General features: G+C 40.1%; 1 protein-coding gene across 1 annotated transcript; it reads left to right on the forward strand.

Moving 5' to 3' along the window:
• The first annotated feature begins 1,074 nt into the window (after positions 1–1,074).
• On the forward strand, positions 1,075–21,935 carry LOC124274342 (catenin alpha-like). The gene is made up of 21 exons (XM_046709705.1): positions 1,075–1,206; positions 4,436–4,547; positions 4,969–5,158; positions 5,609–5,775; positions 6,400–6,519; positions 6,881–6,970; positions 7,549–7,722; positions 8,267–8,470; positions 10,332–10,412; positions 10,875–11,027; positions 11,432–11,524; positions 11,989–12,145; positions 12,381–12,581; positions 12,942–13,093; positions 13,234–13,294; positions 15,155–15,377; positions 15,659–15,764; positions 16,067–16,201; positions 16,884–16,978; positions 17,728–17,748; positions 18,845–21,935. The coding sequence occupies exons 2-21, from the start codon at positions 4,440–4,442 to the stop codon at positions 18,861–18,863; spliced, it is 2,550 nt and encodes an 849-aa protein (XP_046565661.1). The 5' UTR covers positions 1,075–1,206; positions 4,436–4,439; the 3' UTR covers positions 18,864–21,935.
• Positions 21,936–27,753: the final 5,818 nt, after the last annotated feature.

Raw genomic sequence — 27,753 nt, forward strand, 5'->3', positions numbered from 1 at the left:
AAGCAACTCCCTCTTTGAATAAATGGCTTTACATATAAATTTATATTGAAAGTCTAGGAGTTTTGTGTCTTTGTTAGATTGTCTATATTGTAGAAATATAGTCTTCCAATTTAAATTATCACTCAATTTGCTGTCCCATTTATGACAGACTTTGGGAAAATTATTTTCAGATATGAAATTATCATGAAATAATCTTGAGCCTTTACTGGGGTTGCTCAATCAATTTGGAACAATTTTGATTTATTTGGATTCCATTCTTTTGGAATACTGAGAAGAACACAATTTAGGTCAAGTATCGTACCCCTAATATCAAATTTTCCTTTAAGTTCTGAAAATGTAAGGAAATCATGGTCATTACAAATATCCTTAATGTGTACTATTCCATTTTGGAACCAGTTCAATATAATCAAATTAGGGTGGTTACACAGGTGTTCGTTAAATTAATGAAACAGAATTCATTATGATACTTAATTAGCTATTCACCGATGTGTCCAGCCCGTTCACTGCTGCCAATCATGTGTTTATATAACGCGGCGGAAGAGAATCATGAGGTATTAATCGATGTTTGGTAAAAAGCCACAAGCACTGGTTTAATGCTGACAAGTGTGAAGCATTATGTCAAGGAAAACATGGAATTCGAACCCATGAGTGTGAAAATTGTTCATGAGCTGGTTCAATTTTGTGGTGGGGGGCTCATAATATCAGCCACTGGTTTATGTTACATGGCATGAATATTGCTAAGTGCGACGGTGTATGATAAAAGGCAGCAAATATTTCCAGGATTCGAACGCCTCCTTCGCTGTCAAACATTTAATATTTTAAAAATGTACGTCATGTACTGATTGCCTCCCTTAGAAAATTCCATTACGGTCACGTGATTAAACATTCCTCGGTGTGGCTGTTCCGCCTCCCACGTAAATTCAAAGAAATACGTTATATCTGAAAATAAAGATTTATAGCAGATGCCATCAGCACCATTGAATGTTCATATAGTCAGGAATATTTATGTTAAAAACAGAAAAACGACAATTATCAGCAATATAATTAACTGAAAACAAAATTTTGTTACCGAGGGAGTAAGCACGATAACTCAACTGGCGGAAGTACCCTGTTACTCATCGTCAGGTATTTGAACACCTTTATTTTGATGACATATTACACAGTTATTTGGACTCAGATCGGATATACATTGACGCCATAACCAAGGTAAGTTATCGAATTGTGTGCAAACGAAACCGATGAGAATATAAGGCTGGAATTATGGTGAATGAGGTTGAAGATTCCGTAACAAAAGCCTCGCACAAACACTTGTCATTTTCCTATAAATTCGGCTTGATACAATCTTGGCAGCGTTGATTTTAACGCAATACACATGGACGTGCATTTTCATTATCCATGATGGCATACATGTGTCTCGGTCCCCATGTCTCATTAGTACTGACAGACTCATACCATATAAGAAAGTAGAATATGTTTATTATTTCGTGGCTTAATTGTGAGGACACACGTGATCAGGAAGTCTCAGAAAAGATTTATTGCACCAAGATCAGTCTGTACAGTACGAGGACCTGAACCCATGTTTATGTGAAACAGTTGATCTGCATGATCTCTGAACACCGAAAATATTATGATTTTCATATACAATATTGATATGTTACCTATGTTGACATCTAAAGTTCAGCCCAAGAACCTAAAACTAATGCCCTGATAACAGTATGTTGTGTAGGTGCACACAAATGATGTCAATTAATAAGTTAGATAAAGCATAGAATATTTCTTATATAAAAATTATAGGTTTGGTACACCAGAGCAACTAATGATAAATGTGAGGAATTATCATGATTATAGAAGCCAATCCAAGGGCAGCTTCACTTGATTGGTTTACTGTAGTCTACTTATAGATCTAGTGATATAATGGCAAGCCTAAAACAAACATCTTTCACACTTGACCTTAGTCATGTTGATGACATCATGTCTCAAAGTGTAATCCAAAATACAATGTTTGTTACATACGACCACTTTCTGAAAAGCATAGCCATGTCATTTTACACTGATCTGACAGGTACACAGACTACATGATCTAGACTAACAGTTATCAAACTTGATGGCTGACTGGGTCAGATTGCAAGCTTTGTGCCCTGTTGTTTAGATGCTGCACTCTGCTGTACTAGAATTTGTACTTGATAGCAAAGAGTTATCTCAAGTATACATTTGTTACATCATGTCAGGTAATCATGGCTATGAATCATATTCTTTCATTACAGTACCATGTTAAATTGATATCAATCCACGCAATTAACGTGATCAAACATCCAGTAATGAAATTGGCAACACTGATCATGTTTATTTGCCAAACAGTAAAACGTAGGGCTGGGACGATACACTATGTCACGATACGATACATATCGCAATATGTTACCTGCGATACCATACGTATCACGATACATACACCTTGAAAGAATGACACGGTATCCAGATTTAAAATGATTTATTTCAAGGTATTTGTGTTTAAAAATAACATTATTGTGAAAAATAAACAAGTAACTCCATCATACATGCATATTTTTCTCTAAATAAGTACTGTAACATACTAATAACAATGTTAACCAACACTAATAACCATGTTAACCAACAATAATAACAAATAGCAACCCAAAGTAAGAAGACTCATAAAGCACTGGGGGATATTGATGCTATCTTACATGCTATCCCTATGCGAATAAAAAGTAAAGCTCCAAGAAACAGAAAACACACCATGAAGTGGTGTCACCATGAAACTGAACATGATGAAAGGTACAGACCAGCTGTACTCAGCAATACATACACAGGTCAGATATCTGTACTGATCAAGGAACACAGATAGTCTGAGTACATCTTCTATCCTCTTCTATCCTGCCTTAGCGAACCCATACCACTGACACCATTATCACCTTCATGAACTTCAAAGACGAAATCATACAGACAGTCACTACACAAGGAGACACCAATGCAGTTTCAACAGAGGAATCTAACATGATCAGTGTGTACACATCACATAAATAAACAACACTGGCTTCTTCCATCTTTCTTTGTGTCAGCATCTGCTTGTTCCATAATCATTTCAAATGTAGTCTGTTCTCATGGCTTCATAATTTTCATGATCATGACAATTGTACTGCATGTTTCTACAACCCATCATGTATACATATCCTGTTTGATGTTCACAACTCAAATGCTTGATAAAACATAAAACCACAACAACAGTGTAAGTATACAAATTGCTTGATATCATACAGTTTATCAATGGCAATGATGTGCATTTTGATATCACAAACTGAAATAGTTTATCATACATGGCAGTTGATGCTGGGATGATTCACTGAACCCTGTGATTCTTACTCGAAACAAGCTACAGTATTATCTTAAAACTGTAAATAGTATTGATCAGGTTCATTGACAGTTGACTAGGGCTAATCAGGGATGATTCACTGATGCATGAAAACAAACAGATAACATTTAAGTTTGATCCCTATATCAGTCTATCTGAATTCTGACGATTGACTAATGGTGTATTGATACACAACTTTTTCTAAACAGTATTATCGCTTAATGATGTACTGGTAAATAAAACTAATGAATAAATAAAATACTGCTGTATTGTCGCTTCATGGTGTTTTGGTTAACATGGTTATTAGTGTTGGTTAACATGTTATTAGTGTTGGTTAACATGGTTATTAGTGTTGGTTAACATGGTTATTAGTGTTGGTTAACATGGTTAAGAAAGCCTTTCTCTGGGGATGTTGGTTAAAAGATGAGTTCATTGATTGTTAACATGGTTATTAGACTTGCTGAATAGTTGTTGCAAAAACAAGCTGAATAGTTGTTGAAAACAAGCTGAACATATAGAAGGTCTTGTTTTACATTTGAATGGGTTTGCATGTTTCCAAAGGACCTCATTTACATGATTTATCATGTTTATTGGATATATCTCCAGCTTATTCAGTGGCAGGGAGATAGATGATATCCTTTGATTGTGATATCATGGTTATACACAGTGGCCTGCATAGCATGGTGATGCATTGTCATTGTAGTGGTATCTCCTGTGGAAGGTATAGGCTGTATCCAGCTCCATTAAAAAGTTATCTTACACAGATGCAGTACTTGTGTGAACAAATTTGACTCCCTTGACATTGAAAGTAGCACCAGGTGAACTTTGTAATCAGCATGATCAGTGACAGGTTTTCTTAATTATCATTTGAGTATCAGACCATCATATCTGACTTCTGCATCTTAAACATGTTGAAAACAAACTTAAAAGACCATCTCTTAATCTATTACAAATGATTATAATCATGATAGTATATTTTGGATAAGTGAGGGTGGAATGGAACTAAAGTTGTTATAAGGTCTTCCCTCCACCACGACGATGATGATGTTACAGTTGTTACTGTTGCAGCACGATGACCACCAGTCCTCCTCCAGGGAGCCTGCAGCTCAAGTGGGACCCCAAGAATCTAGAAATCCGCACAAAATCGGTGGAGAAGACCCTGGAACCACTTGTCACCCAAGTAAGAATGGAGGAGACATTGATGTTCAGCCACTGCACTATTTGCAATGTGGACATGATATGGACAAGATTTTCATACACAGCTGACTGATCATGCTGATATTACCATGACTGTGTATTAGTTTTAGATTGGAAACTTATTCCTACTGTCACAATGTCTAAAAGATGCCTGTGTTGTATATGTCCTTATCAGCTTAAGCTAATTGATTTGTAAAAACATTTTATTATTGTCATAGATTTGAATGTTAACTGTATTTGGTTTGCTGATACCTAGCATTAGGTCTGTGTCTTGGCTATTAAATTGTATTGTGATATATTGCTATTCTGGTAATACCGTGAGTCCTACTAGCATGATCTGTCAGTAGACATTGTACATGACAGATGTTGAAGTAAGTTATTATTGCTGATCTCCATCTGTTCAGGTGACAACATTAGTGAACCAGAATGGCCCCTCCAGTAAGAAGAAGGGAAGATCCAAGAAGGCACATGTCCTCAGTGCCACTGTTCAGAAAGCCACCGAACACTTCATCGAGCGGGGAGAGGAGATTGCCAGGGAGAACCCAGAGGTCCATGCTGACATGATGGCAGCAATAGAAGAAGTTAAAAACACAGGTCTGTCCTGTCTTAACATTAGTTCCCATGGTTACAGCTCAAGTCAGTGGCATGTTATTGAGTTTGGAGTGTATGCATGCCTCTGAGAGATCCAGGAACTCTGTCATTAGAAATTGTCTGAAGATGTACTGAATGCCATTTATGAATTGATGAAGAGAATACATGGCATCCCTGATTGACATAGATATGTAGATCCTAGCACATATCCTTGTATCATGGTTTGTGGTAGATTTTGTTATTACTCCTTCAAATGTCAAGCATGCTGGTTATTTTTTGATCTGGTGACATTAACATAATTAAGAGGAGGCAGTGGAATGGATTGTACTTTGCTGATTGATATCAGCACTAGCTTTCGTTTATGAACTTGACAAGGCTGAAAATGGCAGCTATTATGATTACTATATGTTGCTCCACATTAGGGAATTATCTATGTTGTGTGTGGTGTTGTAGGTGAAGCTATGGGGGAGGCCTCACGTGAGTTTGCTGGAGACCCATGTTCATCCATGAAGCGTGGGGCTATGGTGAGAGCTGCTCGAGGTCTTCTGTCAGCCGTCACGCGCCTCCTCATCCTGGCCGACATGGTAGATGTCCATCTCCTCCTCAAGTCTCTCCACTCGGTGAGTCCGCAAACACCGCAAACTCTTCTGTAATGTGGACTAGAGAACACTGCAGGCCCAGTTGTCTCAGACACCAAAATTTTTTCTGCAAAGTTGTCCCCCTTATGCTTGCCTGAAACCTATGATTGTTGTTTAATATCGCATGTTATTCCTCAGTATGTTTCTAGGTTTGACCTCTGTCATTTCAGACTTTCTTCCCATATCAAACTGACACTGCTTGAAAACTGAAATACTGTTAAAAGCTGTTTTGAAATATACCTACGATAATGGCTACCAATATAAGCCTTCTCATGCCTATTGTTGATGTTACTACATCTTTACAAACCATGGTTTTAATCAGTACTATGTCCTCACTAATGTGCAGTGCAGTTAGAATCTGAATATATAGCTTGAAATATATGTCAAAACCTTTTCATCATGTTTTGAAATCGTTGCTTTTTGCCTTCTCAATTTTAAAGATGAAAAGGTGTGACAAGTGCTCATTTGTTGTCATGCAAACTAGATTGCGGAAATATTCTTGAAGAAGCTCGTTTCAAAAGATTGTGTTAAAATGTGGTCGTAGCTTATTTACTAATCCAGACACCAACACGTGGCGTGACGTTAAAATCTTGTTGCAATGTACAGGTGGAGGACGACCTTGACCGCATCAAGAACGCCACTAGTCAGCAGGAGCTGATGGATAGTTTCAAGGAGTTCACCAAGAGCGTGAATGAGCTGTCTGAGAAAGCTGCAAAGAGACAAGCTGTGAGTTGATACCATGTTGTCTTCTTTCTTCAGGGGACACAGGTACGCGGTGTGCAAAATTGTCTCCCTTAGTTGCACCAGGATCCACTTGTTATGGTTAAATACCAGATTTTGACTTCATTATGCTCTTTTAGCTGTAAGGACCATATGTGAACTTGCTATGATATTTGTCTAAGATGATTTACATATAGGACAACACTGCATTGAGGATTTTTTTGCAGCATTAAGCTGATAATTGTTTTGACTGAAATATCTCGGGGCAAGGGTGGCCCTTTGGTGTAGGATGCAGAAATTCACTGTGCATGATTGCATTCTTTTTGGTTTTGGATCCTTTTTCAGTCCCGTAACATTTGTTTTGCAGGACCTAAAAGATCCCCGTCGACGTGACGACCTTGCAGCTGCAAGGGCTGTTCTGAAGAAAAACAGCATGATGCTGCTTACCACATCCAAGGTAGGTGTTACAATTACTACAGTAAGGATGGTTAACAGGTAGAGTGTCGTGTGACCAGGGCCCTGTTCCTCAAAGTTCCTCGTAGGGCTAAGATGATCGTAACTCCCATACTTTAACATAGACTTACGACAGTCGTAGCGCTATGATCGCTTTGAGGAGCGGCACCCAGGTCAGGAGTAGCTGAGATGAGGGAGTGTATCGGCCAGTCACCTGTCAGCACGGCCAAGGCATTTGTTTACAGACTGCCTTGATAAAGTTGAAATATTGTTGCCTTTGGCATTTAATTAATTCAGTTCATTCTGATTCTTATATTGCTGAAAAAGGAATTGCATGGTGGTAATTTGAAATTATGAAAACAGTAAAGGTATACGTGAGCAATGCACAGTCTGTGACTTTGGTCACAAGTCTGAAGTTTTGTTAAATTCTGCTTGGTAATAGGAAGCTAAGCTATGATAGTCCATATTATGTCACAAAAGTCTGCTGAAAGGATGCAAAGAGCAGTGCTTGAAAGGTTTTGGCACTGACTAAATGCATCTCACTTAATGATTACTACTAATCGGATTGTCACTGTATTCCAGGCTTATGTCCGACATCCAGAGCTGGCGGCAGCAAGAGCAAACCGGGACTATGCCTACAAACAGCTGTGTGATGCTGTGGGCACTATAGCAGGGGTTGCCCAGGAGACAGGTCCGTCCAAGGCTCATCCGTACGAAGGACCAGGGGAACTGGCAGCTGCTCTGGATGAACTAGATGTAAGTTGGGAAGCTAAACTCTTTCATTGTGTTGACTTTTTTGTTGCTGGTGTTGGAAATCTCTTGTAGGATCATGTCTTTATCATCCCAACCAATCGATCAGTAAAAATCTTTCCAGATCACACCCAGTATAAACAAACAATAGTTACTGCAACACTTACATTTTAAGATCAAGATAGCAGGCAAACCCATTTGTGTTTGATCATGGAAAATTGCTTTCTGTTGCTTGGTCGTAAGGACCAGTCTGGTTCAGTCATTTAATCCAAATCCTACTGTTTGTTTAGCATAGAAAGTAAGCTTGCATGATCTGAATTCATATGGTTTTGTTTAATTGACTCTCTGAAATTGTATTCCTTATGCCTCGTTGATGAGATCAGATCGACTACATGTGCTTGTACCTGTATTCCTTTATTGTGTTTGTTGAATATTTTACACATTACCCCCCAATAGTTACAGTGTATGAATTAATATCTACTTACCATTAATACTGTTAAATTTACCATTTAACTATAGGCCCTAGTTTAATGACTTGTTCCTGTTACAGCAAAAGATCATCATGGATCCGCTGTCGTACAACGAGGTCCGAAGTCGTCCGTCCCTGGAGGAGAGGGTAGAGAGCATAATCAGTGGTGCGGCACTCATGGCCGACTCCTCCTGTACCCGTGATGAGCGGAGGGAGAGGATTGTACAGGAGTGTAATGCTGTCCGACAGGCACTACAGGATCTCCTCACAGAGTACATGAACAATGTAAGTGTCACAAGGTCAAGGATGTATATTAAGGTCAAGGTTATGACTGTTGACCTCATGTACTGTTGTGGATTTGGTGTCACTATATGTTTTGTTAAGTTGATGGTACTTTGGTACTTTGATGTTTTTGAGTAATCAGCTCTGTTAATGAAACAATATTTGTTTCAGATGCAGGAGATGCAAATGATCTCTTGGAATTCTTGTATTTGTGAAATTTGTTGAATTTTGTTTTTTTCATTTTCATCACTATGGTCACCACAATTATGTTTTCTTTCTGTCACCATCATACCAACTCTACCTTTATACATTCTGTTGTATCAGTGCACTAAGAAACCACCGGCTACAGAAAATAAAGTCACTCAGACCAAGCTCTTTGTCCATTTTGCCAAGGTAACTTGGCATGACTGGAGTTATCTCCCCTGAACACGGTGTTCGCCTGCAGAATGAGACTGTTTGACATGGCTTGTGTCACAACTGTGCCTAACCTTGACTAAACCACTTGTCTTGACTGGATTTCAGATTGTAGATAGACTTTGATGTGCACTCATTTGTTTTGTTATTTTACCAATATTCGAATGATTTTTCTATGTCAAGCTGTATTGAAATAAAATGTAAATTGTTTATGCTTTGCTGAAACAGTAACTATGGCAATCATAGAACACAAATTTTTTATTGGTCTTCCCGCAAAAATATTCGCCTCAATACAGATCACCACATGGCTGATACAATCTCCTTCAGCCAATCACTGACAAGAATACAGATCATGTTTATTGGTACAATACAGAACAGGAACATGTCCTCTACAACGCTGAGTTGTCTTTCAGTTTTTAGTAATGTTATGATTTTGTTTACTATTTTTGCTTTGAGTGAATATTTTTGTCTTGTTTTTCTTGTCTTTCTTCATCAGTTGGGTTTGGATGAGAGTCTTGAGTTTAGTAGTTAGTCCTGTAAACGACACAGAGTATTGTTGTGGATCACAACCTCTTGCCCTTCACAACATTTCAGGACTATTTCTTGCTGGTGCATCACCTGATGAACCTTGCCCTGAAATGTGTATCTAGATTTAAGTAGTTGTCATTCATAATAATTCTCCGTGTTGTGTACATCTGGTTCTTGAGTGAATAGGGTGGATTTCTGCTTCAAATCACCCATGGCATGAATATTTAGCTGTGATTTGATTCCCTTGTCTTATTTTAATAATATCTACATTTTGGAGGGGCGGTGGGGTAGCCTGATGGTTATAAGCTCGTCATGCTGAAGACCCGGGTTCGATTCCCCACATGGGTACAATGTGTGAAGCTCATTTCTGGTGTCCCCCACCGTGCTATTGCTGGAATATTTCTAAAAGCGGGGTAAAACCAAACTCACTCACTCACTACATGTTGGATTAGAAATTCTGGCCTGGTTACGAATCATGTTTAAAGATGATCCTGCTGGATGCTGCTGTTCTTGCCTATCACAGGATAATATGATGTGTGTTTGTGACAAGCTTCACCAGAACCACTTCACATGCATGCAAGCATGGACAGTGTGACAAATCAAACAGGTTGAAATCAGAAATGTTGTTATGTTGCTAATTTTTGTTTCATATTATTCTGCTTTTATGTTTATTGTGCGTGTCATGAATCAAGGTTTACATCAGTGTTACAGTTGAAACAAGGTCCATCTTTCAATAAAATGTTTCATTTTCCCCCAAATTATTAACTAACCTGGTTACCATTCCAAAATAGTCTAGATCAGTTCATGTTGTGTGTATTGTTAGACTTGTGTGACGTGTGCTTGAAGTAAGGCATGTTGTGTCTGTGTTCTATGTTGGAGGTGAAGATGTCCAGATGTTGATATATTTATATGTTGTGTTCAGGCCGGTCAGAAGGAGCCCAGTGAATCTCTGGACCAGGCCATTGACAACATGTGCCAGAAGACTCGTGATCTACGCAGACAGGTAAAGAGTGTTACACTACACAGATATTTCAGATGAGCCTTGTGTTAACAATGGTGTTAAGATTGTTTGTGTTCACAAAGTCAGGTAGTGAGTAATGTAGCAGTTTGCTATGTAATATGAAAGACTGTTTCTTTGGGAAAAGTAAAAGTAAATTACTGGTAACATGTTTACCATTGGTGCCAGAACAGTTGCGATATATCTTTCAGCTTTTATGTAAGCACGCATTGGGTAAATTTACATCATACATATACACCTGAAAATGTTGATGATGCAGCATGCAGTAAAATGATAACTAGTTTTAACTACCTTTCTATAACCAAAATCACTTGCCTGTATTGGAATATTCCATAGATGCAAGTAAATGTTACACACTGCTGGCTGAAAGTTGAGGCTTGAGTAATACAACATCAATGATAAGGTGACTAATGTTCCAGCCATGTTGACTTGTGTTTTTGTGTCCAGCTACGCAAGGCGGTGGTGGACCATGTGTCGGACACCTTCCTGGAGACCAACGTCCCTCTGCTTGTCCTCATCGAGGCTGCCAAAGCTGGAGATGAGAAGGGAGTGGAGGAATATGCACAAGTCTTCTCAGAACATGCCAACAAACTAGTTGAGGTGAGTACACTGTGATTTTCATGGAGTCATTATGAAGTTTTGACACAAGTGTTCATTAAAGTGTTTAGCAAGAGTTGGGGGATGTAGAGTCATCCAGCTGATGTCGTCCTTACCATGACAGTATGCTGCTGGTTCATCTGTTTTTTCATGTGCACAAGGCACTCAGTGTCAGATGAGAAGGTTCACAGTGCGAATCAGATCACAGGACAGGGCACTTTTATAGCTGCTAAAACTTGTAATGATGTGAAGAATAGAAAATCTATTCAGTGTTGCTGATATTTCGTACTCCTATTATTTAGTAAAGTTTCAGCTTGTCAATAAAATTGATCAGGTAGAGTTTAGGAATTAGCAGGATGATGAATGAGTTGATGTAATTTTTAACAACTCTTTTTGTGATTATCTAGGTGGCGAACCTAGCCTGCTCGATGTCCAACAACGAGGAAGGTGTGAAGATGGTCAGAATGGCTGCCTTTGAAATAGAGGCTCTGTGTCCACAGGTGGGTGACCTACACTCATTCTACCAGTATAGAGGGTCTGACCATGATGTTTGCTTTGAAGTTTGGTTTGTAACTCGTGATTGGAATGTTTCCCCTTTACCAACAATATGACATGAACTCTTCTGGCGGGAGTGAAGATATTGAGTGATATGGCATATTTTGATTGGGATGTTGACTTCAGGACAAACTGATAAATACCTTCATACAGGGATCTTTTTGTTTGATTGAACATTGTTTTTACATCAACATGCAATACTCGCCAGTTATATCATGTATATGACAGGCATGTCAATAGAAGTGTTGAGGTTCAATATCTTCTTGGGTGAGAACAACAGGGTGTTGTTATAGTTAATCGTTTCTGTATGTTGCTATCTTTCATTTTCTAAATTAATAGTATTTTATGAATGAATTGCATGTGCATAGTAGTGTTAGAGCTAGTACGGACTCTTGATCTTGAATGTCAGGTGATCAACGCAGCCCGAGTGTTGTCTGCCAGACCCAGGTCGAAGATTGCCCAGGAGAACATGGAAGTGTTCAAGGATGCCTGGGAAAAACAAGTCCGTCTGCTGACCGAGGCTGTGGACGACATCACCACCATACATGACTTCCTGGCTGTCTCAGGTTGGTGTACACAGTCATGGGGTATAATTTTGGGGGATACAGAAGACTGTCTGCTAACCAAGGCTGTTGATGACATTGCCACTATGCATGACTTGCTGGATGTCTCAGGGCTTTGATTAAGAGAGAGAAAAAAAAAGGGAGAGAATTTGTGTCTGTTACTCAAAATAAGCAGTATCAAAGGCCTCAGATATAATTGTTGTTTTGGCAATAATGTTGATGATTCTTCCTTGAACAGAGAACCACATCTTGGAGGATGTGAACAAGTGTGTGATCGCCCTGCAGGAGGCAGACGCAGATACTCTAGACAGGACAGCTGGCGCTATCCGAGGTCGGTCAGCCCGTGTCTGCAACGTGGTTGGCGCCGAGATGGACAACTACGAGCCTGGACCATACACAGAGAGAGTGATGGAAGCCGTCATCATGCTCCGGGATCAGAGTGAGTAACTTCAGTCCTCTAAAACTTCCCAACTTCAATAGATGCTGTCAAGACCTTATTCAAGCACGCAGCAATTTGTATTTCTGACAAATTGTGAAGACAATTTAGAGTAACAAGATCCCTTTCACCAGTAGTGGTAAACTGACATGTCATGCATACACTGTATGTTTATTTATATATGCTGACTTATTTTGTGCGATGCTGTAATCTGGAGATTCTATTTGGCTAAGATAATCCAGAAGTGACATAATATATTCTTTCTCAAGAAGTGGGATCAAATACAGGCCTAGTGTTTGAGATTTTTAAAACTGCCAAAACTGTTGTAGCTTGTTCATATTGTGGTCTGTTCTATTGCTGCAGTCATGCCCAACTTTGCGGAGAAAGTTGAGGTAGCGGTGGATGCCCTGAGCTCTCACCCACATCGGGATATGGAGGAGAATGACTTCATTGAGGCAAGCAGGCTTGTTTATGATGGCGTCCGGGATATCAGACAGGCTGTCCTCATGAACAGGGTGAGTCATCGATGAGCAGCATGAACTGTTGTTTTTTCACTTGATGGACATTATTATGTGTTGAGTCCCATGTATATTATGTAACCTTGGTGTATGGGTTTGTCCTGCAGATCTCATGTTGAACTTTTTTCCTTTTCCAGTCGGTTGCAGAAATAGACTCTGACAGTGAAATTGAATATGAAGATGAACAAGAAGGGCTATGTGAGTAAACAACTTCCTGGTGTCGAAGTAAACACCACTTCACTGATAGCTTATTGAGACCCACACAATCTCCAAACAGTAACTGCTAAAGCATATTTGGTTGTACAATATATTTCTATTCAGTGTCATCAAATTAACAGTTAACATACTTTTACTCTGAAAAGCGTGTTTATCTCCCTAATGGTCTTTTGTCTTCTCCCAAACCTGTGTGCTCTCTCATTCCCACTTTTAATCTCCGTCTTCCATCCATGTGTTCTTCTCTAGTCACTAGTTTATGGCCCTCACTCATCCTTGTTTATCTTCCCACTCAACCATGTTTATCTCCCACTCACCCATGTTTATCTCCTTCACTCAACCATGTTTATCTCCTTCACTCAACCATGTTTATCTCCTTCACTCAACCATGTTTATCTCCTTCACTCACCCATGTTTATCTCCCTCACTCAACCATGTTTATCTCCTTCACTCACCCATGTTTATCTCCTTCACTCACCCATGTTTATCCCCTCACTCACCCATGTTTATCTCCTTCACTCACCCATGTTTATCCCCTCACTCACCAATGTTTATCCCCTCCCTCAACTATGTTTATCCCCTCACTCACTCATGTTTATCTCCTTCACTCACTCATATTATCTCCTCACTCACCCATGTTTATCTTCTCACTCACCCATGTTTATTTTCTCACTCACCCATGTGTATTTTCTCACTCACCCATGTTTATCTTCTCACTCACCCATGTTTATTTTCTCACTCACCCATGTTTATCTCCTTCACTCACTCATGTTTATCTTGCTCACTCACCCATGTTTATCTTCTCACTCACCCATGTTTATCTTCCTCACTCTCACCCATGTTTATTTTCTCACTCACCCATGTTTATCTTCTCCACTCACCCATGTTTATCTCCCTCCCACTCACCCATGTTTATCTCCCTCACTCACCCATGTTTATCTTCTCACTCACCCATGTTTATCTCCCTCACTCACCCATGTTTATCTTCTCACTCACCCATGTTTATCTCCCTCACTCACCCATGTTTATCTTCTCCCACTCACCCATGTTTATCTCCCTCACTCACCCATGTTTATCTCCTCACTCACCCATGTTTATCCCATGTTTATCTCCCACTCACCCATGTTTATCTCCCTCACTCACCCATGTTTATCCCTCACTCACCCATGTTATATCCCTCCTCTCTTCACCCATGTTTATCCCCTCACTCACCCATGTTTATCTCCCTCACTCACCCATGTTTATCTTCCCACTCACCCATGTTTATCCCCTCACTCACCCATGTTTATCTTCTCCTCATGTGTTATCTTCCCACTCACCCATGTTTATCTTCCTCACTCACCCATGTTTATCCTCTCACTCTCCATGTTTATCTCCCTCACTCACCCATGTTTATCTCCCCTCACTCACCCATGTTTATCTCCCTCACTCACCCATGTTTATCTTCTCACTCACCCATGTTTATCTCCCTCACACCATGTTTATCCTCTCACCCATGTTTATCTTCCCCTCCTCATGTTTATGTTTATCTCTCACTCACCCATGTTTATCTCCTTCACTCACTCATGTTATCTCCTCACTCACCCATGTTTATCTTCTCACTCACCCATGTTTATCTTCTCACTCACCCATGTTTAATTTCTCACTCACCCATGTTTATCTTCTCACTCACCCATGTTTATTTTCTCACTCACCCATGTTTATCTCCCTCACTCACCCATGTTTATCTCCCTCACTCACCCATGTTTATTCACTCACCCATGTTTATTTCCCTTGATCACCCATTTTTTTCCCTCAATCACCCATTCGTTTATCCCCTCACTCACCCACACGTTCATGTTGCAGCGAGTGTGATGGAGCAGGAGGCAATTGACCAGAGTGACCGCGCCCTCATGCGCAGTCTGCCGAAGGAGCAGAGGGAGTTGATCCAGCAGGAGGTGGAGATGTTCCGTGTGGAGAAGGACAAGCTGGACCGGGAGGTGGCCAAGTGGGACGACAGCGGCAATGACATCATCGTCCTGGCCAAGAAAATGTGTATGATTATGATGGAGATGACAGACTTCACCAGGTCAGTCTGTTACTGCTGAATGAGTTGGACTCATATGAATTGTCTTCACTAAATTGGGACTGTAAAAGCATGTTTTTGATATTGTCCAATGTTGTAAGGAATCTTATGGGGTGCAGGGTTAATGTATTTTAATGGATTCAAGATCACTTATTTGATATTTCTTTTGCATCAGCTATGACTCGTATGATATTATTTAGGGAGTAATTTACAAAATTGTTGTGACAAATACACAATGATTACGTGTCATGTAAAACCCTCATGATATATGTACTCTGTTACAGAGGTCGTGGTCCCTTGAAGAGCACCATGGATGTGATCAATGCTGCCAAGAAGATCTCCGAGGCTGGATCCAGATTAGACAAACTGTCACGAACAGTTGCAGACCAGGTATGTTATGTTACCCCACATTAATGCAGACCAGCTACAATACATACACATTAAACCTCCATGTCTGTGAAAAATGACTTCATCAGATATATATGCACAGTCCATGTGTGGTTTTGGTCATGTATATGTGTATACTGATGGGAAGACGTGAGGATACACACAGCCATCTTGTAGACCAGTGTTTACTGTTGTGTATGACAAATACTCAATGCCAGGCAAGGTGAGTGAGTGAGTTTAGTTTTATATCAAAGTTGCCTGTTGTTGTTGTTCTGGTGTGATATGTTGTTGTTTTGTGTTCTCAGTGCCCCGACTCTCAGTCAAAGAAGGACCTTGAGGCGTACATGCAGAGAATCGCCCTGTACTGTCATCAACTCAACATCACCAGCAAGGTGAAGGCTGACGTACAGAGTGTCAGTGGAGAGCTGATTGTCTCAGGGGTATGTACTTGTTTTAATCTCCGATACAGTTGGAAGTATTTAACATTTGCGTTTCTAACCAGATATTCACACTTCAAACTTACTGACTCCCAAACTGTCCAGTTCTGTGGTTTGTAAGCTGCTGTTTTTCTTTCTGAAAGAAGAGCATGGTGATGCCAAAGAAGTACAGTAATATATTGAATGTGTATTGTGTGGAACATGTTGGCACAGTGGTACAAGGAGCTCTCTCTGCAGAGTTGCCTTCCTTGTCAGATTTGTTGCAGGTTCTAATCCTGACCTATCCAGAATGTGAACATTGGTCTATAAGTTACTCTCATACACATATGTGTATGTCTCAAGTGTCCTAACTCTTATTAACTGGGAAATGAATTCTTTAGATATTCCCTTTTATTTTGCTGCAATGAGTATTTTTACTTCTGTGTGTTCGGGTTGGTAGGGTAGCCTAGTGGTTAAAGCGTTCGCTCGTCATGCCGAAGACCCGGGTTCAATTCCTCACATGGGTACAATGTGTGAAGCCCATTTCTGGTGTCCTTCTACCACGATATTGCTGGAATGTTGCTAAAAGTGGCGTAAAACCATACTCACTCACTCACTCACTCTGTGTGTGATAGCAAAGTAAGTACATTGTCCTGACCCACTACTGAACCAGACTATACACAGTTACCTGTTGTTGTTTTTCCAGCTGGACAGCGCGACCTCACTCATCCAGGCTGCCAAGAATCTGATGAACGCTGTTGTGTTGACTGTCAAAGCGTGCTATGTTGCTTCCACACGAAGGTGAGTCTTTTGAACATTTGTATTAGCAGGTGTTGAAGTAATGCAGAAATACAGACAATTTGAAAAGCAGGTACATGTAGCTTATTGTGGGAAAGGAAGATTTTATTCTCTACAGAAGCAAAGAGTGACATGAGTGTCCCATTTTGCTAAATTGTGTACACAGTTCTGTTCACTGTCCACAAATATATGAGCTGTGTCAAGCAGGGGAAACAGATGTTTCCTCTCAATTCTGAGAGTAGCTAACACTATCGTATAAAGCAGCAATCATTTTGTATTTTTCTATACCATATTTGCCATAACGTGTCCTTGGTGCTTAAAAGTTAACAAAGGGGGCGCATGTTAATACCATATTGAACTTCAGTTTGTTAGTGATTGAGTGGTAGGGCACAAACTTCGTTTGAAATGCAATTGTTTTTGAAAATATTTACTGGGCATTATATTCCCTTCTTATGTCTGTTTTATGTGAAGATTATTGTATATGGAAAATACATAAACAGTGATGTGCACATTGCAGATTAGTACTGGCACTGTTAAAGATTCTTCATAGACAGGTGTAGGAATTGATAAGGGGCAGTTACTATGGCAAGTACTGTCCACCTGTATAATCAAGTGAACTTTGTCATGTCAGATATTCTATTATAATTTTAAAGAATTGGGTGATCCTCCACTTCTCTTGAGTGGTATTGGTCGTAGCACATGATCATGTTTGCTTTGTCAGTTGTCTAATAACAGTTTCTATTTGATTTCAGTACCCCAAGAACAATCAGAATGTAAGTATTTGAATTCTGTATCTCAATGTAGTAAGTCGCATTTTGAAAATATATATTCTACCAGGAAATATGATATATTTCTGTTTACCTTTGTGGTAACGATCATGCTTCAAGTGAAAATATTTTTGTCTCCCATGTCAAAACATGTCTGTTAGAAGCAAGCTCATCCACCCTTATGTGTGCCGCTTGGAAACAAACTGAAAAGAGTCCAGTGATTTATCAAAATATTCAATAACATAATATAAGTGCATGTGATCAGATTGGGACTTGGCAGCTTATGATGAAAGAGATTGGACTGATAACCCCTAACTATAGGTTCTAGGAAACGAGCTGTTCGGTATCCAAGGTCACTCAATGACATCTGTGGGTGAGACATGAAAGGAGCTTATCATCCTGAGACTTAACCAGGATTCCAAATTAAGTGCCTTTGGCAGGCAATTTGTAACAAAATGTTATGTTACTCAGATAGGTCAGTGACATACAAGTCATTTTTACAAAGCAATAACATTAGTTTAAATATGTGACACAAAATGGAAGTTTATAATTCCAATTTTTGAAGTTTTACTGGCATTTGCTGCCAACTTGGGAGTGAATGGCCTCTGAGCAGGTCTTGATAAATCCCTGTCACAATTTAGAAATGTTGGTCCATATGCTATGTTCAGCTTGTCTAGAAATCCAAGTAGGGACGCTAACTGACTTACAGTGAGTGTAGCTGAATCTGGAGACATATTTGCTGCTAACAGGATTAGACTGACGCAACATAACCTATATAATTATTTATCAAAGGTCACATTTCACCAAAGTGTCTGGCCTGCATGTATTCCAGTGTCACAACAGTATCTGAACAAACTCTGGATTGGCCTCAAACCAGCACCACATATGAAAATTATCGTGACTTTTCAGCCATACCCTACACTTAGTGAACAGTATGAAGAGAGATGTGCAGTGTTAGTAAACTGGAGTGCCATATTGAAAATGGCCACATCTGGAAAAACCCTTTCTTAGTGTCCTGTTTTGATAGTACTGGGATATGTTTAAAAGCCTAGTAAAGTCCAACTCACTGGCTCACCTGTTCACTATCTTCCTTCTGCTTCAGATTGTTCTGTGGAAAATGAAGGCACCAGCCAAGAAGCCTCTTGTCAGACGAGAAGATCCCGATGAACTACGCTCCAAAATCCGCAAGAGTGCACGAAAGGAAAGAATTGAACCAATCAAAGCTCTCAGTGAATTCCAGGAAATTACTCTAGACAGTTTCTGTTAACCTGAAGACTATAAGCAACTGTTTGCATGGAATGTGATTTGATCATGGAAACATGAACACTACAGACTGGGATCATTGTGAGATATCAGATAAATAGCTGGAGGAAAGTAGTTTCTCCTTTCAAGTTCTTGGACCAAGGTTACCATGGTTACAGTACCATCACACTCTTGAAAATGGTGCAGTTAAACTGTGAGGACAGACTAACACAGACTATTATGGCCCTGAGGAAGATGCTGAACTCCATATCAAAATATTTCTGTTAGATGATGTTTTCTTACTGCTGTAAACAATCTGATGTTTGTAGCGTTAAGTTGTCATTACCTCTAAGGTGTAAGCTTCTAATTGTATATCCACATGTGATTTAGCAAAACCTGTGTGATCTCAGCTTCACCTGCATGTCAGTGATACAGCCACCATTGCTCGAAGATAAGATGGTGGCTCATTTTATACCGCAAAATATTCAGATGCAGATAATATTTTTGAAGATATGTGTAAACAGGGTCAGACCTAACCACGAGTACGGCAGTGTAGAGGACTAGTTTCTCCCAGATGATCGCCTGAACTGACTACTGGACTAGTGGCATCCATGTCTTTGTTTATGTGACAGATCCCTTGGCACAATCCACTTAGATTTCATGCTTTTGACACAAAACTGTACAGCAAAGTAATGTTCATCAATAATTAGGTTGGTTACCATTGTTAAATATACTATTAACAATGTCAAAATAATATTTAACATTTATTTAATCCACTTAATTATTGGTTTGAGAACATGTACAACATATACAAAATTATAAACACTGCATGAAAGAATTAACAATGGCAGTAGGACTTTTAAAATATTTTTCATGTTTTTGTTGAAAACAAAAGCCATACACTTGTTGTTTTTTTCCTATCCAAGCTCATTGATCCCTATAATACTATGTCCCTTTGGAGCATTTTATTTGGTTGATAATAGAGTGAGCTTGGATTGATGCAGGACTTTCGAGATATATTTTTATTGACTGTAATGTTGATGCCCCCGAAACATTTCCCTTTATGAAGGCTTACATAAGTTTTGGTTCGTGTCAACTTCATTGTCAGGATTATTTGACGTTGGAGCAGGATCGCAAACACCTTTGACACAAGTCATGTGATCGAGTCTCTGTATTTCTTCCGCCTGTGTCCCGATGCTGTATATATGAATGTGCTTGCTATGGTGCTGATCATGTCATAGATCATCTTCATTGACTATTTCCTTGTGAGACCGATCCTTGTGAAATATATTTACCGTGTAGAATAGAACGGAAATTCATGATGTATATAATACTGTAGGGACATATGTAAATGGCTGATGTGTATGTCAGATCCATGTCAGTAATTGTGTTGTCTTTGTCATCAGTTAGTTCAACAAGTCTTGTTAAGATGCTTTAAACCTGTATCCTGGGTTATCTCCCTTCCAGACAGTTTGTTAGCCCAGTGGGTGGTGTGTTTGTTTCACTTAACACCTGGTTCTATTCCCCAAATGGCACAAGTGGACCTATATTCATTCCTGATGTTATAGTATTGTTTAAGATAGGATGGTATACTAAGGGACATGGTCCCCCAGTCATCATGTCATAGCTACTCGCTGTGCAGTGTTCCGTCACTTAAGCTTAGCAACTTTATATCTTCGGTTTGAATCCTTGTTCAACATGATTATTTGACTAGGTTTGTCAGCATCACAACATTACTTCAGACTTACCTGTCACGTTAAGCTGTTATGACTACAATATAGCCCTAAGCTGCAGGAGACCCTACTGATATAAAGACAATGGGAACAGCCTTTAGGAGGTTTATTATCATTTTCTTCAAGCATAGTCGGCAAGAGTTGTATGAGCAATAGTTACTGAACTGTGAAGTGTGTTTTGTGTGTGCATGGTAGAGAGATGTGTACTTCAGCAGGATGTGTAGAATTGTCTGTTACCATGGTTACGTTTCTGTTTTGTCTTGTCTTGTGTTGTTGTTAACACTGATGTGTTCAAAAAAGAGAGGTGACTATTTAGGTAAGACAGATGATTTCATACAGAGTTTTGTTTTAATCAATATAATTGCAAAACCTGGCTTAGAAGGACAAAGTTGGTGTCGTTTAAATCTGTGAGACTGCTTGTTTACATACTTATTTCATATTTGGTATATATAATTTGAAAATTGAGAAGAAATATAAATGACTTTTGAACTGTTGACATGGTCCCCCATCAAGGATGCCATATGTAATGAGGTTTGAGTAATTTATTGTATTTAAGTGTTTTATATGGTTGTGTAGGCTGCATGATTGTCCATCTGTATACCCAGTATACACATTTACACTTTGACTTGACTCTATACAATATGGTTGTGCCCAGTTATATTTACTATGTTTTTTACCATATTTGCAAATTTTCTATTCTCAAGTTTTTCCAGTTAGTGATTTTCTTAAACTTTGGTTTTGATTGTAAAAATGCTGCTTCAAAACATTGATTTCTAGAATGTAATGCATTTTGAGTGGAATGTTTGCAACACAGATAATTGTCTTGTATTTTGCTCATTTAGATCATCCTGTTCATGATCATTGTCATACAATATATGTTACCTGAAAATGTCTCTACAAGATTTTGTAAGAACAGAATCTCATTGCCTTGTGAATCTAAAACATATTACAGAAAGCTTACCTAATAATGACTATTTATTCAGAATCTTTGTCAGTGTTCTTGGTAAACGTGAAGAACATTTGTACTTAAACTTGATAGAACACTTGATTGCTGTGAAATGTTTGTTTTACATCTCGATGTTATAATTTTTATGTGAACAGGTAATTTAATGTCATGAATCAAGGCACTTGAAAGCGTTTCCTGAATGTAAATGTGACATTGAAATAACAATGTTGACATCATCATAGAAATATTTCTAAATAAAACATAATATATTATGAGATAGTTCCCCTTTATCTGTGTTACCTGTATGTAGCATATGCATGGGCCCTGGGCGCTGCTGTTTGTGGGTGTCGCCAGTCATACAGAACATTCCCTCACTCTGTACTCATGGCGAGATTCTTGGTCAAAATGGATCCTCATCGCATTTTGCATGCTTCCTGTGGGACTTTTGGGACAAGAGTAGGTTGTCAACAACCAGTAGACGACCAAATGTCATCCTACCTCAATCAAGTGGATTGATTCCTGGATGATCTGGTCCAGACATACAGGCCGCCGCCATATGGTTGGAACATTGCTCACTACAGGGTTAAACAACACAAACAATTAAGGGGAAGAATAAGTCCCGAATGTCTGCCTTTCCGTGGGGATTCCAGCGAAGACCCCAAATTCTTTGTACATCATGTAGGAATTATGGTATTGAACACGATTGATCAACTGAACAAAAATCAGACGAGATCCTTCCAAATTTAATGCTTGGTCACCAAGCCCCTTAAAACAGAATAAGGTGGCTGGGTTAGAAGACCTGGATAGGGTTGTCCTTTGTGTTCACTATACAAGCAGTTGTTTTATCAAATGAAACTATTAATACAATTACTATAACGAACACCACAGATGGATCTGATACGGGGACAAAGGATGTCCGAGTCATATAAAGCCTTGCAATTCGCTCTGATGAGTTGCGCTCATTACGCTTGATCGGAAATATGATCGCGGTTTCGAATCCCACATTTGCTCTGATTCTCGTGGTTTTTCATTAAAATGGTAAATGTTCATGGCGTGCAACACTTCCAACTGCCCTGTCCCATCAAGCTAACAAAACCTTTTATGAATCAATAACGCTTTAGCGTGACCTTACACCCGACTAACTCACTAATTCGCTCACTTCAAACTTCGCATGCAGACATTTTAATTCTTGACGAAGCCTCATGGAGAGTGAATTCGATCACGAGGCTTGTTCATGATGCAACTTTATGACTTTATCGACATTCATAAACGGGGCTGTATAAGACTTGAGCACCCATAAACCGCTCTAACCTGATCAGTAATGGTACAAAGTCGATTAGGCACGGCGTGCTCATATGCCGTGAGCCGTAAAAAGGCGATATAGGATTTATTCCTCCCCATCGAGAGTAGATACACCTTCATATTGTGACAGTTGTGTGCGATACGAACAGTTATGACTTAGGGCAAATAACACTTCTACTGCGCATGTCAATAAATGCCAGACAGTGGAGTGTTGATATTATCATTACAAATCCACTGTAAATCATTAGCTTGTCGCTTGGAAGAGGTCAATCTCTGTACGATAAACCTCTCTGTACGATAAACCTGTCATGACCTGTACACAAATGTTCCTTTTGAAAGCCTGTATTTTGAGTTCTGTAAAATGTAGTTGCTCAATTACCAGTTTGTCATAAGATGGTGTTTTGGGTTTCTGTTCTTTCCTATTTTTCTCAGCTATATCACGGCGGCAGGGAAAGCAAATATGTGCCGGACAATGCCGTGATTGATAACATGAACAGAACACAGACGTCGGGGCACGATGACCTCACCCATAGAATGTTGTCCCACAATTCCGTGAAGATGGCGAGTTGTCCCACTTACACCTACATCCCAGTAGAACTCAAAGAACCCATCAAGCAGTAAGGACATTGAAGCGATAAGTTTGTTGTGATTAGGATGTTTGTCTAAAAACTAGATTGGGCACCGTAGGCGCCCGATTTGCTGTGCAAAGGTGCTACCCTTGGACACACCGGAGACATGTGATCGTGGGCTTAACTCATGTTAAATGTTTTTGTAAACACCGTGAATGTACTTGTGGAATTCACTCAACCGGTACATATAGACCTGAATCACTCGGGGGTTTCCTCCCCGTCACACTGACACGCCCCGTGTAACTAAAATACTGTTGTAATACTAAGGCCTTTAACTCACTCACTCGCTTAGCTAGCCTGTCAGGTTCCAGTCACTGGTTGAACCAGCTGCAACATGGCCGATGTTTGCGCTGAACGCCCTAACCCCTAAGTACTGGAAGATAACAGAAGGACAAATACATTAATACAACTAAGCGTCGGGTTCTTTATATGTGTGGGAGCCCAGTCATATGAGTTTTTGGTGTTGCAGCGATGCGAGTCTTATGCGCTAGACGCCTAAAGTCAGGGGTTCGAATCCCGGTCCGCCCATGTTAAGTCTCTGGCTCTATCAGCAGCCGGTTGTGTGTTTTCTATTAGGACACGGACCACTTTGGACTTTGCTGTTATATCAAGTTGAAACACCGTGATATAGCCGGGGTACTGTTAAAAGTGGCGCTAACCAACCTGGTTTAGTATTACCAGACAAATGGCACTCGCCAAATACAACAGCTGGTACGTTGAAACACGTTAACATAGGAAACCTCTCTCATCACTCGCTATTCACACACTGTATGAGTGCGCGATCCGAACATGAGCGAACATTCGACGTCTGACATTGTTGCAAGAATTCTCACAATCAGCGGAACAAAGGCACTTTGTGGCAGGACTAATCTCCTTACCGACAGGTACGTCAGGTATACAATCATACACACACGCTCCTTGGGTCGCGGTAGTCGATGGAGGTGTTTCATAGAAAGCACAGCACGATCTGGTTCTGTTAACATTAAAGGGACACTACGTCCGGACAAAGTGGCAGTCCAAACAAAATTTCAAACTGGGCTTTGTCTAATGACTAAATGTTATGAGGTGATGTGACGTGACGTTATCACACAGAGGCAATGTTTCAGTCTCGCGCGTGGTACTATATACAACGTCCTGATATAAAATGGGTAAAATACTTTGTCACCACATCCGTGAAGATCCGGGTTAGAATTGGTCTTCAGCAACCCATGTTTGTCGTAAAAGGCGACTAGGTGGTCAGGCTCGCTAACGTGGCTGACACATATCATAGTATCCCAGTTGCGTAGATCGATGCTCATGCTGTTGATCACTGGATTGTCTGGTCCAGACACGATTATTTACAGACTGCCGCCATATAGCTGGAATATTTGCTGAGTGCGACGTTAAACACCAAAGCAACCAACCTTGTGACCATGTCTCCCTTGTGAAATAATGAGAAAAATAGGTAGTCAGAATGTAAGATATTAAGTGAGAGAGATTAGCATCACATTGAACGTATTTATCAACAGAGCTCACGCCGAAGACCCGGGTTCGAATCCCCACATGGGTACAACGTGTGAAGCCCATTTCTGGTGTCCCCCGCTGTGATGTTGCTGGAATATTGCTAAAAGCGGCGTAAAGCCAAACTCAGTCAGTATCAACAGAGCCTCGTTTTGGAGATTGTAGGTATGCGCCACCACCGTGAAAGCGAAGAGTAGGGATAGTGCGGTGACAGACCAAGTATAGCAATCGGAAGATCTGCGGATCCTTGACAGGCCAAGGGACGGCAATCCTTCATCATGTCGTCGAGAGAGTTATTAAGTATTTACAGTAAGATTAGTGCAAGAAATCTCTTGTATGTATACCAAGATTTATTATGTTCATAAATAGCTGTGGGCTTATGGGGCAGTATATCACGACTGGTGGGAGTGTTGTACAAAACACTCGTGATCTATGACACAAGAGTACGTCACTGTGTTTATCTCCTGAATGACCCCAACTATAACTCACATAGATGTTGTCCCTGCGGAACCTCCACACCCACACACTCCAGGTTAGAATTGGTCTTCAGCAACCTATATGCTTGTCGTAAGAGGCGACTAATGGGATCGGGTGGTCAGACTCGCTCACATAGATGTTGTCCCTGCGGAACCTCCACACCCACACACTCCAGGTTAGAATTGGTCTTCAGCAACCTATATGCTTGTCGTAAGAGGCGACTAATGGGATCGGGTGGTCAGACTCGCTCGCCTGGTTGACACATGTCATCGTATCCCAGCTGTGCAGATCGATGTTCATGCTGTTGATCACTGGAGTGTCTGGCCAAAATCGATTACTTATAAACCTCTGCCAAATAGCTAGAAGACTGCTGAGTACGGCGTTAACAACAAACACAAATCAAACATAGGCAGCGCTACCAGTGGGAGAGTGTATAAGCGTGTCAGTTACCGTGTGACGTGTCGTATTGTGTGTGACGCCGGCGATGATCCCGCGTGCCGTCGATGGGTATTACATCCGGGGACGTGAGGCTCCATGCAGGGGTATCGTGTCAGACCGCCCCAACCTCCGTGCGATACCAATCAGTGAATATTCATAACAACACCCCTACAATGGCGCGTAATTAATCTTTCAGTCACCAACTCAAGCTGTTATCATCCGTGTTTACTCGGGCCAACACAAACCTTTCATTATGTCGTGTAGAAATAATCCTGCTTGGTCCGGGATTTCGAAATGGAAACATTTAATATTTCTCGGCTGAGTCCCATGACGCCAATATAAATCCGGGACATAGTCAAGTAACTCATTGATAAACCAAATACTCTCCACGTAAACAAAGTGTAATAACAGAACAAACACTCTCTAATTTATGAGTTTAATGCATATTCATATAAACAATAATTACAGGCTTTTATGCGAACATACTTGTATATTGTGAGCCTCGTTCCTTAATTAGTCTTCCTTACTTTAACACAGTGAGAGAGTGAGTTGGGTTTTACACCGCTTTTAGCAAATTATTCCAGCACTATCACGTCTAGGGACACCAGAAATGGGCTTCGCACATTGTACCATTGTGGAGAATCGAACGCGAGTCTTCGGCGTGACGAGCGAACGCTTTAACCACTGGGCTACCCCACCGCAACTACTGTAACACAGACTACCAGAGGTTGTAGTGCTAAGATCGCCCTGTAAAACAGGACCTTGGTACATATGTTGCGTATGGTCATTTTATGTTCTCCAATTACCAGTGAGTGAGGATTATTACAATTACGGATGTATCGAAGTCGGCTGAAGCGAACCGACGTCAACCCTAGGAGGTACATGTAAATGTTAAATTGGTCATGGGAATACCGAACTTCTAATATCAGGAACTGATCACAATCTCTCCTAGCTCGCTATAAGAGAAGTCGGTCGAACACGCCAGGGTGACAGTCAGGTCCATGGTTTAACAACAAACGTTCTTAACACTTAAAAAGTTTTTAAAAAACATTGCATTGTCCTTTTGAGTAGAATCTGTTTAAAAGGGATTTCAATTTTGCCCGACTGACTGCCTTCCATATTTCTCGAGAGATACATTTAGCCATGAAGGAAACACCCGCAACAATAAGGTCGAGTCGTGCACATTCATAAGTAAAGTCATCTGCTGAGACTGAAAGCAGACGACACTCACCATGGAACTCTCGTCTCAGATATAGCAGCTAATACACCTTAGCCCTTATACTACAAGATGTGTAATATACTGCTCACACTTTGCAAAGGATCACAAAAATTCACAACTTTACTTAAAAACGTAGATTCATAATTTGAAATTGTATCCATTTAAAACTGGATAAATAATAATATGGTAACCCCCTTTAGGCAAACAGTCATTTGAATCTAACCTTATGCTCTTAATACGTTTGTAACCATAAAAATGGTTTTCACGGCACCAATCAACCACTTTGCATATCATGGAACGAGTCATTGACAAGTACACAACACCTGTCAATAGCAGGTATGGGTTCCACAAGATGAAAGGGCATACTGAAACCTGGGATCCATGCTTACAATAAGCTTATATATTGAAACCAAATTTGACCCCACATGATAGTTTTCTGTTAAAACCCATGATTTGATCCTCAGCAAAGTGTGAATAATAACTACTTTATGTATATTTTAGTCGAAATTCGTATAACGAACTCAG

Source organism: Haliotis rubra, unplaced genomic scaffold, assembly GCF_003918875.1.
Source record: "Haliotis rubra isolate DU_JTF1 unplaced genomic scaffold, ASM391887v1 Scf19, whole genome shotgun sequence".
NCBI classification, from domain to species: domain Eukaryota; kingdom Metazoa; phylum Mollusca; class Gastropoda; order Lepetellida; family Haliotidae; genus Haliotis; species Haliotis rubra.